This window comes from Physella acuta, unplaced genomic scaffold (genome assembly GCF_028476545.2).
Source record: "Physella acuta isolate Inbredline_101_S28 unplaced genomic scaffold, ASM2847654v3 ptg000484l, whole genome shotgun sequence".
NCBI classification, from domain to species: Eukaryota; Metazoa; Mollusca; class Gastropoda; family Physidae; genus Physella; species Physella acuta.
In genome coordinates, this window is record NW_026732003.1 from 55,116 (window position 1) to 68,770 (window position 13,655).

The 13,655-nt window shown below is 37.7% G+C and overlaps 2 protein-coding genes across 7 annotated transcripts in view; one reads left to right on the forward strand and one right to left on the reverse strand.

The window, feature by feature from the left end:
* LOC131944178 (apoptotic chromatin condensation inducer in the nucleus) overlaps nucleotides 1-3,433 on the forward strand; it is a 34,389-nt gene extending 30,956 nt beyond the window's left edge. For all 3 annotated transcript variants that reach the window (XM_059304704.1, XM_059304706.1, XM_059304705.1), the window contains exons 14-20: nucleotides 29-264; nucleotides 398-505; nucleotides 1,087-1,343; nucleotides 1,563-1,696; nucleotides 1,901-2,004; nucleotides 2,482-2,580; nucleotides 3,037-3,433. In XM_059304704.1, the coding sequence (XP_059160687.1) occupies nucleotides 29-264; nucleotides 398-505; nucleotides 1,087-1,343; nucleotides 1,563-1,696; nucleotides 1,901-2,004; nucleotides 2,482-2,580; nucleotides 3,037-3,171 (1,073 nt within the window). In that variant the 3' untranslated portion in view covers nucleotides 3,172-3,433. The remainder of the gene's footprint in view (nucleotides 1-28; nucleotides 265-397; nucleotides 506-1,086; nucleotides 1,344-1,562; nucleotides 1,697-1,900; nucleotides 2,005-2,481; nucleotides 2,581-3,036) is intronic.
* A 266-nt stretch (nucleotides 3,434-3,699) lies between these two features.
* LOC131944174 (centrosomal protein of 89 kDa) overlaps nucleotides 3,700-13,655 on the reverse strand; it is a 37,858-nt gene continuing 27,902 nt past the window's right edge. For all 4 annotated transcript variants that reach the window (XM_059304697.1, XM_059304695.1, XM_059304696.1 and 1 more), the window contains 7 exons: nucleotides 13,000-13,103; nucleotides 10,963-11,062; nucleotides 10,312-10,353; nucleotides 7,703-7,792; nucleotides 7,294-7,340; nucleotides 6,738-6,860; nucleotides 3,700-5,908 (listed from right to left, as the gene is read on the reverse strand). In XM_059304697.1, coding sequence (XP_059160680.1) covers nucleotides 5,722-5,908; nucleotides 6,738-6,860; nucleotides 7,294-7,340; nucleotides 7,703-7,792; nucleotides 10,312-10,353; nucleotides 10,963-11,062; nucleotides 13,000-13,103 — 693 coding nt within the window. In that variant the 3' untranslated portion in view covers nucleotides 3,700-5,721. The remainder of the gene's footprint in view (nucleotides 5,909-6,737; nucleotides 6,861-7,293; nucleotides 7,341-7,702; nucleotides 7,793-10,311; nucleotides 10,354-10,962; nucleotides 11,063-12,999; nucleotides 13,104-13,655) is intronic.

A 13,655-nucleotide genomic window follows, 5' to 3' on the forward strand; every position in this document is an offset into this window, starting at 1 on the left:
TACTTATATGATCCATTCTGTTGTGCAGAAAAAGTTTTTGCCACCACCCGGTCAAGTAAAGCACTCCTTCCTGTTGTGGATGAACCAGAGCCTGTAAAAAACAGCCAGTCACCAGCAAGAAACCCCCCCAACCGGGTGATCAGGATAGCTGGCCTAGTCAGACCCTTTACGATTGGTCAGTTGAAGGAACTCTTAAAGCGGTCTGGGGAGCTTGATGATGAATACTTTTGGATAAATGATATCAAATCTCACTGCTTAGCAGCTGTAAGTAACATTCACTCTTACACCTGAGTCTGTAATTCATTCTCTAAAGGTTGTCTATGAGTAATTTAATTGACTTAGTAGACCATATTGCTAGATAACATAGATATTATGATTACAAAATTATCTTTCCCAGTACAAATCTGATGAAGATGCTGTTAAAGCACGGGCAGCTCTGCATGGCACCAGATGGCCACAGTCAAATCCCAAAATACTTATTGTGGACTTTGCTACTGTTGAAGATGTAAGTAAAACCGCTAATTGACTATTTTTTTTTTTCTAAAATTTTAGAATGTCTGTGAAATTGTCAAAAAATTACAATCACCATTTAGCCTCTTTATAAATCACAGGGTTTGTACACAAACTGGAAAAAAATTTGAATTTAGAAAAGTGTATAGCATTTCAGACTTGCAATGTTTGGAAAAAAAATCACTATTTTGAAAGTGGGTTATAGTATGTAAAAATGTATGAAATCCAAAATAATTTGAAAAAACTTGGTTTGAGTTTTTTCCAGTCCCAGGACATGTGTAATGGGTAAAATGAAGTTCTCCATTCCACACATTTTTCACATCACTGTCAACATTGTGGTGTGATGACATGTTGTGGATGGGTTTACACCAGAGGGCTTTGTTAATGTAACAAATGTTGTACACTACTGTTGATAGTTTTATTGCTTGAGAAAACCTACATGTTTCTCTGCTAGTGGTTTAATAGATGTATGGAAAATTCACATTTATAAATAAAAATCAATATTTTAAAATCACAAACAACTTATGGATGCTTAACTATGAAGCGAGGTATTTATTTTATAAACAAATAATTCAGGTAATACATAGGAAGACTGAAGGAGATGTTCCACTTCCTGCACTTGTAAAGCGACCCGTAGAAGATTCTAAAAAGATCAAAGAACAGAAAGAGGATGAAGAAAGAGAAAAGAGGTTGAAGTTGAGAGAGCAGAGGGAAAGAGAAGAAAAGGAGAAAGAAACCAGAGAAAAGCGTGATGCCAGAGACAGAAGAAGAGAAGCTGAGAGGAAAAATCCTATTAGAGAATGGGATAGAGATAAAGTACAGCAACTATCTAAGTAAGAAAACATAAACAATACTGTTAACACATTTTAGACATAACTTCACCTTCTATTGGTGGCACTGTAAATTAAAAAATAAGATTTGTTCCTGTTTTTTTCAAGAAAACAAATAATTTTTTTCACTGTAAATATTTGTATAATTTGAATATGCTTGCTCATATATTCAGTATTTCTTTAATATATATGTATATAACATTGAAGTTTGTACATTTATAGATCCAGATCAAGATCTAAAGAAAGAGAAAGACCTGCCAGGAGATCTAGATCAAGGGACAGGGAGCAGCTGAAAAGAAGAGAACATAGCAGAGAAAAAAAGGATGATGAAAGACGGAAAGAAAAGAAGTCAAGAGGTTAACAATTTTTTCTTAGTATCATTAAGTGTTTTGCATGCAGATTCGAAATAAAACACCTAAAATCCTTTAAGCTCCATTAAAGTTATGTTCATGAATTCTTAAGATCTCTCAAAACCTTACCTACTCCACAATCTAAAAACCAATTAAACTAGAATTAATTGTTGTTTTATTGTACTATCAAACATGAACTTTTTTTTGCAGATGTCAAAGGGGAAGAAGAACCTCCAGCCAAACTATTAGATGATTTGTTCAGGAAAACTAAAGCAACACCTTGCATTTATTGGTTGCCACTTACAGAAGAACAGGTATGTGGTTTCCTGTTTTAAACTTACACCAGTTTTGTTAGTGTTTGAGAGTGGGCTTGTTTAGTTAAAGTGATTTGAATGGAAAACAATTGAGTGCAGATATAAGTTGTCTGTAAGTCTATGAAATGACCTCTACATTTCCCAGAGCTGCTTTCAAAAGCTTAACGTAGGCTGTGTATATTCAGTTTAAGCTTCATAAGCATAACAGTTTTGAAATCAAATTTGTATACAAACTAAATATGTCAATAAAACTGCTGCTACTAGTTGGTTAAATTTGAAATTATTATACTGTTTACAGTATTGATGAGCACACTAAAATTCAGTTCATTGATTTATTTTAAAAGATACTTTGATATGTTATAGGGCCTCCAGCACATACTAGTCCTGCCACTATAGCATATATTATTATATTAAATGATAACTAATATTGCTTGTTGTTTATATTGTTTGACTTTTTAATATCATCTTTGTTTCTAGTCTCTGCAAAGACTGATTAAAAAACAAGAGTTAGAGAAAGAAAGACAGAAAAGAATAGCGGCTAAAGAAGAAAGAGAAAAAGAGGAACTAAAGAGAAGGGTGAGGGGAAAAGAGCATAGAATTTTTTTTTTCTTACAGTGCCTACATTTTTAATTTTGAAAGTTTGTTTTGATCATGGGTGAAATCAATATCAGCCCAGTCAAATTCATGGTTTGGGGGGGGGGGGGGGGAGGTTGGGTGCATGTACTCTCAAATAGATGAAGAACATTAGCTTTAGTCAGCCCTTATAATGCATGTTACAACTGTTAAAAAGTATAATAGTTCAGCAATGCTTAACTGCCTTTTTATTGGTTTTATGTATGCTGTCTAATTCATTTATTAAAATATCATGGGTTTATTCCACTCATGATGTAATCCAATGCAGATGAATAGTTAAATTTAAAAGGACGTTTCATGCACAGAGGTATCTTAAATGTGTCACTTAACTTCTAGATTCTGGATTGTTTTGAATTAACTTGAGTTTAAAAGCAAGGTAAACTTGTTTTGTATTTCTAGGAGGCTGCAAGACTTGAACGACAACGAGAACGTGAAAGAGAGCGAGAACGCAGTAGAGAGAGAGAAAGAAACAGACAAGAAAGAAGCAGATCAAGCAGAAGTGATAGTAGAAGTCGATCTCGGAGAAGAAGATAAACTGTTTGAATTATCTATTTAAACAGAAGTGATTGATTTTTAATTACGTATATCAATGCATTGCTTTTAAAAAATAAACTTTCATGTCTATATTGGAAAAATGTTTATTAAAATTATTTGTTTATATGGTCGGGTAAAATTTAAGAATGAATAAGATTTTAAAAATCCAACTGGGTTTTCATAAAAATGAATGCAAGTATTTTTTATAATGTATTGTCTACATGGTCTGATTAATATTAAATAAAACTGATTTTAAAACTTCAATTTTTCTTAATGTGTATTTCTTTTTTTGCTGTTGTATAAGCACTGATTTTTTCTAATTTTGATCTGGGTCTGGCTGTTCTTTGCCATTTGTGAAGTGCATCTTCTATGGTTTTGAACCTGGGTGTTTGTATGATATGGTTCCCCAATAGTGTGCCTTGTTTTAAGATAATAAATAAGAGTATGCAGTTTTTAAAAAAAATTCCTCTTAGCTTTTAAAACAACTTTGTAGCAAAAATGGAGAAACAGATCTAGGTTAAAATTTGATCAAAGTATTTAATTTCAACAGTATATTATGAAATATACATACACAAATGCAATAGTTACATTCATAATTCAAACTTTAATTATATATATATATAAATATAAACATGTCATACACTATATACGATACCAAAATTACTTTATTATATGATAAAAAAAATGAGTCTAAAATGTGACATTGCAACAAAGGAAGACTGATCTGCCTTCTAATTATATGTTTTGTTTCAGTTAAGGACCACGTTCTGTATTGACCTCTGAGTATTTAAAAATATTTCTTACAAGGCAATTAACGAATATTAGCACCATTATAAGTATGCATGGACGGAGATAAATCGTTAACTTACATAAAGTGACAAGTAAATAAAATTTTTCTTCAGAACTCATCTGAGTTAAATCACACAGGTTTTTTTTTATAAAAGTAAACCCACCGTTCAAAAATGTAATCAAAGAGACAAAAAAATAATCAGCTTCCTACATATAAACACAATTTTTTAAACATAAGTAGCTAAACATACTATCTAGATCTGTCTTAAATTTCTTTCAGAAAAATATTGCACTTTAAAGTGAAAACTACAAGAGTTTATGCTAAGATCTTCAGAAACGTGGGACTATTAAAATTATAAAAACTACTTAAAAATCTAAAGTGACCAAAGTATACTCCAAAAAAAATGTATTTCACAACCTTTCCTTTAAAATATGGGCATAAATGGGGTGGGATTTGTGCTGCTAAAAGATACTGATGTCAAGCCTTTTTAGTATTACTATGAATGCAAGGTGATCATTTAAAGATTACATCATAATGATAAAGTTAATACTTATAAACATCAATGGTTAAAGATGCATTTTAAACAACGAAGAAAAATTTTAAAGTATGGAATACGATTACAGCAGAATCCAGATCTAGAAACATTAGGTCACCAGAGTGACACTAGACAGGTCTTGTATGGTGGTACATTGATTTTGGCAACACTTGTGGGGTTATAAAAATATGAACGAAGTTAAAGAGACAATTTTGACAGTTAAACATAAAAATCACCTTGGCTGAAGTGGATCTTTGTGGTATCAATGTGCTTCAATCATTGAGTGTAAAACTAAACTAACAAAACATGAATAAATCCAGCAAATCATCTATCTTTAAACTACCACCATAACATTACTATGAAGTAAATTAAGTTGAAATAAAAAAACATAACCTCACAAAAGTAACAAGTCAAATTAAAAGTGGGAGCATACTCATGGAAATAATAAACTACTAACAAGTATTGAAATAATAATTAAAAACCAGATAATCTTTTCCCTTAAGTACACAAGACACATGGGGCTGCCACAGAAAGCTCTTTTGCCGGTCACTGGCATTTCTTGGCAAACCCTGAAGATAGTCCTGTTTTTGTCAGATAGTAGATCTAGTAGTAATTCAGTAGCCTCAAAAAAAAAAAAAAAATTAAATTGGGGCTATATTAACACTAACTGTTATTACATATAGCTCAAAGTATTTACTATTTTTATTTCTTCAATTTAAAAAGTGTTTAGCAAAATAGGCAAACACAACTAAAACTGGTTTTAAAAAAAATAGAACTGTCTATTAAATTTTGGATAAATAATACAGTCATCTTATGGCATAATTAAAAGAAAACTATTCTTGTAATGACAGAGTTACCTCCTAATAAAATAGTAAGCACTCACAAAACTATGGTGGTAAAACATGTGTAAAATCATATCAAGTTGATTTAAGTAAACAATTGTATAAAGCACAGCTAGCTGATTTAGGTATTACACAATTACTCCTAATTACAGTATCGATGCAAAACACAAGCAGAAAGTTGTGCCTTTAGTGATCTAGTCCTGTTGAGATTCCTTTCAATAAATTTGGTGTAAATGTATAACTAAAAAAATTGGGATATTTTCAAATACCACAAGTTCAATATATCATTATAAAATTTTTTTAAATGTCCAGTCTTGTATAAAAAATAAACGTGAAGTAAAAATATATCACAGCCTTGTAGCACACTATCGCAACAGTTAATATCAGAGTTTACTCGACTCATCCTCGGAGAAGTGCAGCAGTTCCTCGTTCTCCATCTCGTCCTTCAGGGCGTCCGTTATGTGGACCTGGTCCCTCAGTTTTCTGGGACCGCTGCGCAAAATATTTTTCACACGCTGGTTCTCGCACGATGCAGCTTGCCACATTGTGTCCAGGTCTTTCTCAATGTCCCTATCAAACAAATATCAATTGTGTCAATTTTATAATCAGTTACGATGTTAAATTCTATTAACCATTTGCTATCCCATGCGATCGAAAGCATTCTCGATTTTTATTACGTGTTTTTTTCGCCCCAAAATGCCTGTCCTTTGTAAACCATTTTTTTTTTCACTATCGTGTTCGATAATACTTTTTAAAACTGTATCCATTTTTCTTTGGGAATAACATTTTAATTATTTAAAAAAACATATATGGATATTTTTAAAGTTAATTAATTATTCTAATCAGCAATGGGGGAGGGAGGAATAGAGTTAGGTTCTGCTGTTTGGCCATACATTAAGAAAAAAAAAATATTTGCCACCCAGACAGCAAAGGGTTAATATATAAAATTTAAAGCAGAAATACATTTTTTTTAACAATGGCAATGAGCACTGACAAGGGACAGGAAAGAAACAACTCTAAAAATGGGTAGGTAAATCAATCCCATATTTTTAAAAGTAATACTCAAAATCTTAAAACTAGAAATAGTTTTCTCTAACTGCAGAGTCACTCACAACAATTGTATTCCCACAAAATAGAGATGTACTTAGTTTATAATTTATACACTATTTTAAACATTTATATATACAGTTTGTATTCATCCATTTAATAAATAAGTTATTTACTGTAAATGGTAATTTTTTTAAAACTATTATATTCTATTATTATTTTTAATATTTTTTATTTATATTTCTACATTCTGTAATTTTTAAATGTAAAATTCATTAAATCTATACATTTAAAAAACGTTTGAAATAGCAAATTCACAATAAACAAACCAGGACATAGCAAGGGAACTCACTTTTTATCTTTCTCGAGAGACTCAATGACTTCTTCTTTTTCTTTAAGTAATAGTCGTAAGTACTGGATTTCTCTTTCATATTCTTTTTTTTTGCTATTAAAAGCTTCATCCTGTTCTTTTAACCTGCAAAGTTTGAATGAATGCAACACAGTTTGAGTATTCACATGCATTAGCCCACAAAACTCTCAAACAAGTTAAAACCCATCCAAGTATCACAAAACCCCAGAAATTCCTTCAGCCCACCTATTTATTTTGGAGCAACATTATAAGCGACTGAATAATGTCATAAAAGGAAGAAAAAAATATCTCATTTCAGATGATTTGGTAAATGAATATTGTTTTAAAAAAAAGTACTGATTTGTTGAACTTAATATAAAATAAATAAATAAAAAAGCTTTAAACTATGATTTAGAGTTGGTTGGACATGTCTCCGACAACACAATCCCATCAAATGTCAAGGTCAGTTAAACATGTATCCTAAAGGTACTTAATATTTTTGTTTATCATTTGATGAATTTAATAATACAAAATAAATTAAGCAGAAAACAGATCTTACCTTTCAGCCACTGTATTAAGTTTTGCTGATGCTTTCATGCGATACAGCTAAAACAAGGAGAAAAATTATTTAGTTGCAAACAGAATACACATTCTTTACACCTAGGAGATAACAAGTAGTTGCATATAGTTACAGAGGCGTAGCGAGGGGGGGGGGACGGCGACATATGTCCCCGGGCGCCAACCTTAGTGGGGGGCGCCAAATTGAAAGTTTGAAGGAGGGGTGCAAATGAAAAGTTCGAGGGGGGGGGGGGGGGGTGCAAATCAAAAGTTTGTCCCCGGGCGCTGAGAAGGGTCGCTACGCCTCTGTATAGTTACAGAGAAAACAGAAAAATTCAATTAAAACAGCTAATCTATATAAAGCTAACACAAAGCAGATTATGAAATAAAGACATTAGGATTACTCTTACTTTGAGTTTCTCTTCAAGTTTTCCTACTGCTACACTGCCCTGCATCAACCTGTTCACTGTTTGTTTGGCTTCTTCCTGGTGTTCTCTTGCCTGCATGGGGAAATTTTTATTTTAATTGAGGTCTAAGCAAAAAAACATCACACAATCCCAGTGGCAGCCTGAACCCAAACTACTGATCCATCCTATCAAACTCTTTGGACCTCGCACTCTTCCGCCCACCAAATTCTTCTAGACCACCAAACTATTCTGGCCCACTAAACTATTCTGGCCCACCAAACTTTTCCAGCCCACCAAACTTTTCCAGCCCACCAAACTCTTCCAGCCCACCAAACTCTTCCAGCCCACCAAACTCTTCCAGCCCACCAAACTCTTCCAGCCCACCAAACTCTTCCAGCCCACCAAACTTTTCCAGCCCACCAAACTTTTCCAGCCCACCAAACTTTTCCAGCCCACCAAACTCTTCCAGCCCACCAAACTCTTCCAGCCCACCAAACTCTTCCAGCCCACCAAACTTTTCCAGCCCACCAAACTTTTCCAGCCCACCAAACTTTTCCAGCCCACCAAACTTTTCCAGCCCACCAAACTTTTCCAGCCCACCAAACTCTTCCAGCCCACCAAACTCTTCCAGCCCACCAAACTCTTCCAGCCCACCAAACTTTTTCAGCCCACCAAACTTTTCCAGCCCACCAAACTTTTCCAGCCCACCAAACTTTTCCAGCCCACCAAACTCTTCCAGCCCACCAAACTCTTCCAGACAACCAAACTTTTCCAGCCCACCAAACTCTTCCAGCCCACCAAACTCTTCCAGCCCACCAAACTCTTCCAGCCCACCAAACTCTTCCAGCCCACCAAACTTTTCCAGCCCACCAAACTCTTCCAGCCCACCAAACTTTTCCAGCCCACCAAACTCTTCCAGCCCACCAAACTCTTCCAGCCCACCAAACTTTTCCAGCCCACCAAACTCTTCCAGCCCACCAAACTCTTCCAGCCCACCAAACTCTTCCAGCCCACCAAACTTTTCCAGCCCACCAAACTCTTCCAGCCCACCAAACTTTTCCAGCCCACCAAACTCTTCCAGCCCACCAAACTTTTCCAGCCCACCAAACTCTTCCAGCCCACCAAACTTTTCCAGCCCACCAAACTCTTCCAGCCCACCAAACTTTTCCAGCCCACCAAACTTTTCCAGCCCACCAAACTCTTCCAGCCCACCAAACTCTTCCAGCCCACCAAACTCTTCCAGCCCACCAAACTTTTCCAGCCCACCAAACTTTTCCAGCCCACCAAACTTTTCCAGCCCACCAAACTCTTCCAGCCCACCAAACTTTTCCAGCCCACCAAACTCTTCCAGCCCACCAAACTTTTCCAGCCCACCAAACTTTTCCAGCCCACCAAACTTTTCCAGCCCACCAAACTCTTCCAGCCCACCAAACTCTTCTAGCCCACCAAACTCTTCCAGCCCACCAAACTCTTCCAGCCCACCAAACTTTTCCAGCCCACCAAACTTTTCCAGCCCACCAAACTTTTCCAGCCCACCAAACTTTTCCAGCCCACCAAACTTTTCCAGCCCACCAAACTTTTCCAGCCCACCAAACTCTTCCAGCCCACCAAACTCTTCCAGCCCACCAAACTTTTCCAGCCCACCAAACTCTTCCAGCCCACCAAACTCTTCCAGCCCACCAAACTTTTCCAGCCCACCAAACTTTTCCAGCCCACCAAACTTTTCCAGCCCACCAAACTCTTCCAGCCCACCAAACTCTTCCAGCCCACCAAACTCTTCCAGCCCACCAAACTCTTCCAGCCTATGTAACTTTACTCTCAAAACTTTCAAAGCCCACAAAACTCTCAAACAAGTTAAAACCCATCCAAGTATCACAAAACCCCAGAAATTCCTTCAGCCCACCTATTTAATACAGCCAGTCCATTTGTAACAGACTTAAAAAGGGGGAGGGGGAGGGGGGGGGGTTCGTAATTTTGTGACAGTGTGTGATGAGGGGGAGCTCAGATGGTGCGACGTCACACTTTTGCATTATAAAAAAGCAATGTTAGATAACGAATTTTAGACGTTATTTCGCGTTTTAGAAAACTGTTTTGATAAATTGTAATAGGAATTGATTAAAATATTCTATTTTGACAGAGTTCAGACAAGATTTTAGAAAAATATCGATGTTTTAAAAAAAATTCAACTGCAATTTTGAGGGGGGTTGTAGGTTGAGGTGTGATGTAATTTTAGGGGGGGGGGGGTCTGGCATTTTGTGGCGTGTGACAGATGGGAGCAGTGTTTCTTCCAGACTTTTTTCTCCGGGGGGGCACTTGAAATTTTCGGGGGGCGGTAAACTTTCTTCGGGGGGGGGGGGGGGGGGGGGGGGGGGGGGGCGGACACTGTTAAAAGTATATATTTTCTATATAAATTATATAAATTTCATTTCGTTCGGGGGGGCGGAAAATTTTTTCGTGGGGGCGAACTGGAAGAAACTCTGGATGGGAGGGGGGAGGTAAAAATCGTCAAAATAAGTGTGACGTTATTTATTCACCAGTACAACAAACAGGAAATAATAAGAAAACCACATCAAACTTCCTTCCAAACTAAATCCTGGCACACTTTTACTCACCACTTTATACACTGTGTCCCTCTCTAGTGCTGTCTTTTCTGCCTGAAAACAAAACAAAACCAACTCTTGTCATTCACTGCACAAGAAATGTTTTAAAAAACAAGCAGGTGTGTAAGACAATGCTAGTTTAAAAAAAGAAAGTGTAACTAGCAAATCAGAAGACTAATAATAGTAAAATAATGCACACTAATTGGTTCTTTGAATTTCCTATCTACATATAAAATTCTTTACATGGAGGGACCATGCGGGACACCACTTAAGCACGCAGAACCGCCCCCTCCCTCACTCTCTAGGCAAATCGCTAGCACCCCCACCCCCGCCAGTTTGGCGAGCTGTGGTTCATGCCAAATGGTTACAATCGTAGAGCCGGGTTGAATAAGTGACAGCTATTAATGGCAGATAATTTAGTAGAAAATAAAACAACTAAATAGTGGCATATGCTAACGGCGCGGATCAGCTCGTTTTTAATATTACAGCCAAAAATATATAATGAATTAAGAGGTTTAATTTTCATCTATTCCTAAAAAAAAGTCTTCTGTTTAACACAATAAGAATTATTTTTAAAAATTGAAATGAATAAATAATTAAGCTGTGATATGTGCCAGATTTTTGTCATTTCGTGGTCCAAAATTTTTTTTTTCCTACACTTACCACTTTGATAACACTTGCCAGTTGTTCCTGTGTGATGAGCTCCTTGTCTTCAGACAACTCAATAGCTCGGTGCAGCACTGCCATCTTCTGCTGGGCGTGTCTGTTGGAGGATAACTCTTGATCTTAGCTCATGGTTTACAAAATACTAATGAAGCTTCAGCAGTAATTGAGACAGTTTTAAAAAAAGCACAGATGTGTTTAGGATAGTGACCCCAGGGTGTGTTTGGGGTCATGATCCCAATGGTGTGTTTGGGCTCTCTTAATGGTGTGTTTGGGGTCATGATCCTAATGGTGTGTTTGGGGTCATGATTCCAATGGTGTGTTTAGGGTCATGATCCCAATGGTCTGTTTGGCCTTATAATCTTAATGGTGTGTTTGGGCTCATGATCCCAATGGTGTGTTTGGGCTCATGATCCCAATGGTGTGTTTGGGGTCATGATCCTAATGGTGTGTTTGGGGTCATGATCCCAATGGTGTGTTTGGGGTCTCTTAATGGTGTGTTTGGGGTCATGATCCTAATTGTGTGTTTGGGGTCATGATCCTAATGGTGTGTTTGGCCTCATAATCCCAATGGTGTGTTTGGGGTCATGATCCCAATGGTGTGTTTAGGGTCATGATCCCAATGGTCTGTTTGGCCTTATAATCTTAATGGTGTGTTTGGGCTCATGATCCCAATGGTGTGTTTGGGCTCATGATCCCAATGGTGTGTTTGGGGTCATGATCCTAATGGTGTGTTTGGGGTCATGATCCCAATGGTGTGTTTGGGGTCTCTTAATGGTGTGTTTGGGGTCATGATCCTAATTGTGTGTTTGGGGTCATGATCCTAATGGTGTGTTTGGCCTCATAATCCCAATGGTGTGTTTGGGGTCATGATCCCAATGGTCTGTTTGGCCTCATAATCCCAATGGTGTGTTTGGGCTCATAATCCCAATGGTGTGTTTGGCCTCATAATCCCAATGGTGTGTTTGGGGTCATGATCCCAATGGTGTGTTTGGCCTCATAATCCCAATGGTGTGTTTGGGCTCATAATCCCAATGGTGTGTTTGGCCTCATAATCCCAATGGTGTGTTTAGGGTCATGATCCCAATGGTCTGTTTGGGGTTATGATCCCAATGGTGTGTTTGGGGTTATGATCCCAATGGTGTGTTTGGGCTCATGATCCCAATGGTGTGTTTGGGGTCATGATCCTAATGGTGTGTTTGGCCTCATAATCCCAATGGTGTGTTTGGGGTCATGATCCCAATGGTCTGTTTGGCCTCATAATCCCAATGGTGTGTTTGGGCTCATAATCCCAATGGTGTGTTTGGCCTCATAATCCCAATGGTGTGTTTGGGGTTATGATCCCAATGGTGTGTTTGGGGTTATGATCCTAATGGTGTGTTTAGGGCCATGATCCCAATGGTGTGTTTGAGGTCATGATCCCAATGGTGTGTTTGGGGTCATGATCCCAATGGTGTGTTTGGGGTCATGATCCCAATGGTGTGTTTGGGGTCATGATCCCAATGGTGTGTTTGGGGTCATGATCCTAATGGTGTGTTTAGGGTCATGATCCCGATGGTCTGTTTGGGGTCATGATCCCAATGGTGTGTTTGGGGTCATGATCCTAATGGTGTGTTTGGGGTCATGATCCTAATGGTGTGTTTGGGGTCATGATCCCAATGGTGTGTTTGGGGTCATGATCCTAATGATGTGTTTGGGGTCATGATCCAAATGGTGTGTTTGGGGTTATGATCCTAATGGTGTGTTTGGGGTCATGATCCTAATGGTGTGTTTGGGCTCATGATCCTAATGGTGTGTTTGGCATCAATTATTGAAGAGTGTGTTTTGGCTCATGAACTAAGGGTTAGATGGTGACCCCCCAAAGGGTGTGTTTGGGATAACCTGTCAAATATGTAAACAATTTATGACAAAACATAACAAGCATGATTTTACTATATGTATGTATAAACTAAATTCTGATCTTGTAATCAAATAACTTTTGCTCTGGTAGTCAAGGGTATAAAAGCTTTATAAATTGTAGGTAAAATTAACCCCTACTTGACAGATTTCTGCATGGCCTTGACCTCAGCTTTCAGCCTTTTGTTCTCAGCCACCAGGTCCACCATTTGCAGGGCTTGGTTCCTTCTCTCCTCTTCTGATGCCTGCAATAGGGAGTTTACATGTATGGTGGGTCTCACCATATGCATCAGGGTCTCACAACATACATGATGGGTCTCACCGTATGCATCAGGGTCTCACAACAGTAACAGTGGGTCTCAAATTATGCATAATGGGTCTCACAACAGTAACAGTGGGTCTCAAATCATGCATAATTGGGTCTCACAACAGTAACAGTGGGTCTCAAATCATGCATAATGGGTCTCACAACATGCATGTCTCACAACAGTAACAGTGGGTCTCACAACAGTAACAGTGGGTCTCACAACAGTAACAGTGGGTTTCATAACAGTAACAGTGGGTTTCATAACAGTAACAGAGGGTCTCAAAACAGTAACAGTGGGTCTCACAACAGTAACAGTGGGTTTCATAACAGTAACAGTGGGTCTAACAACAGTAACAGTGGGTCTCACAACATGCATAATGGGTCTCACAACAGTAACAGAGGGTCTCACAACAGTAACAGTGTGTCTCACAACATACATGATGGGTCTCACAACAGTAGCAGTGGGTCTCAAATCATGCATGATAGGTGA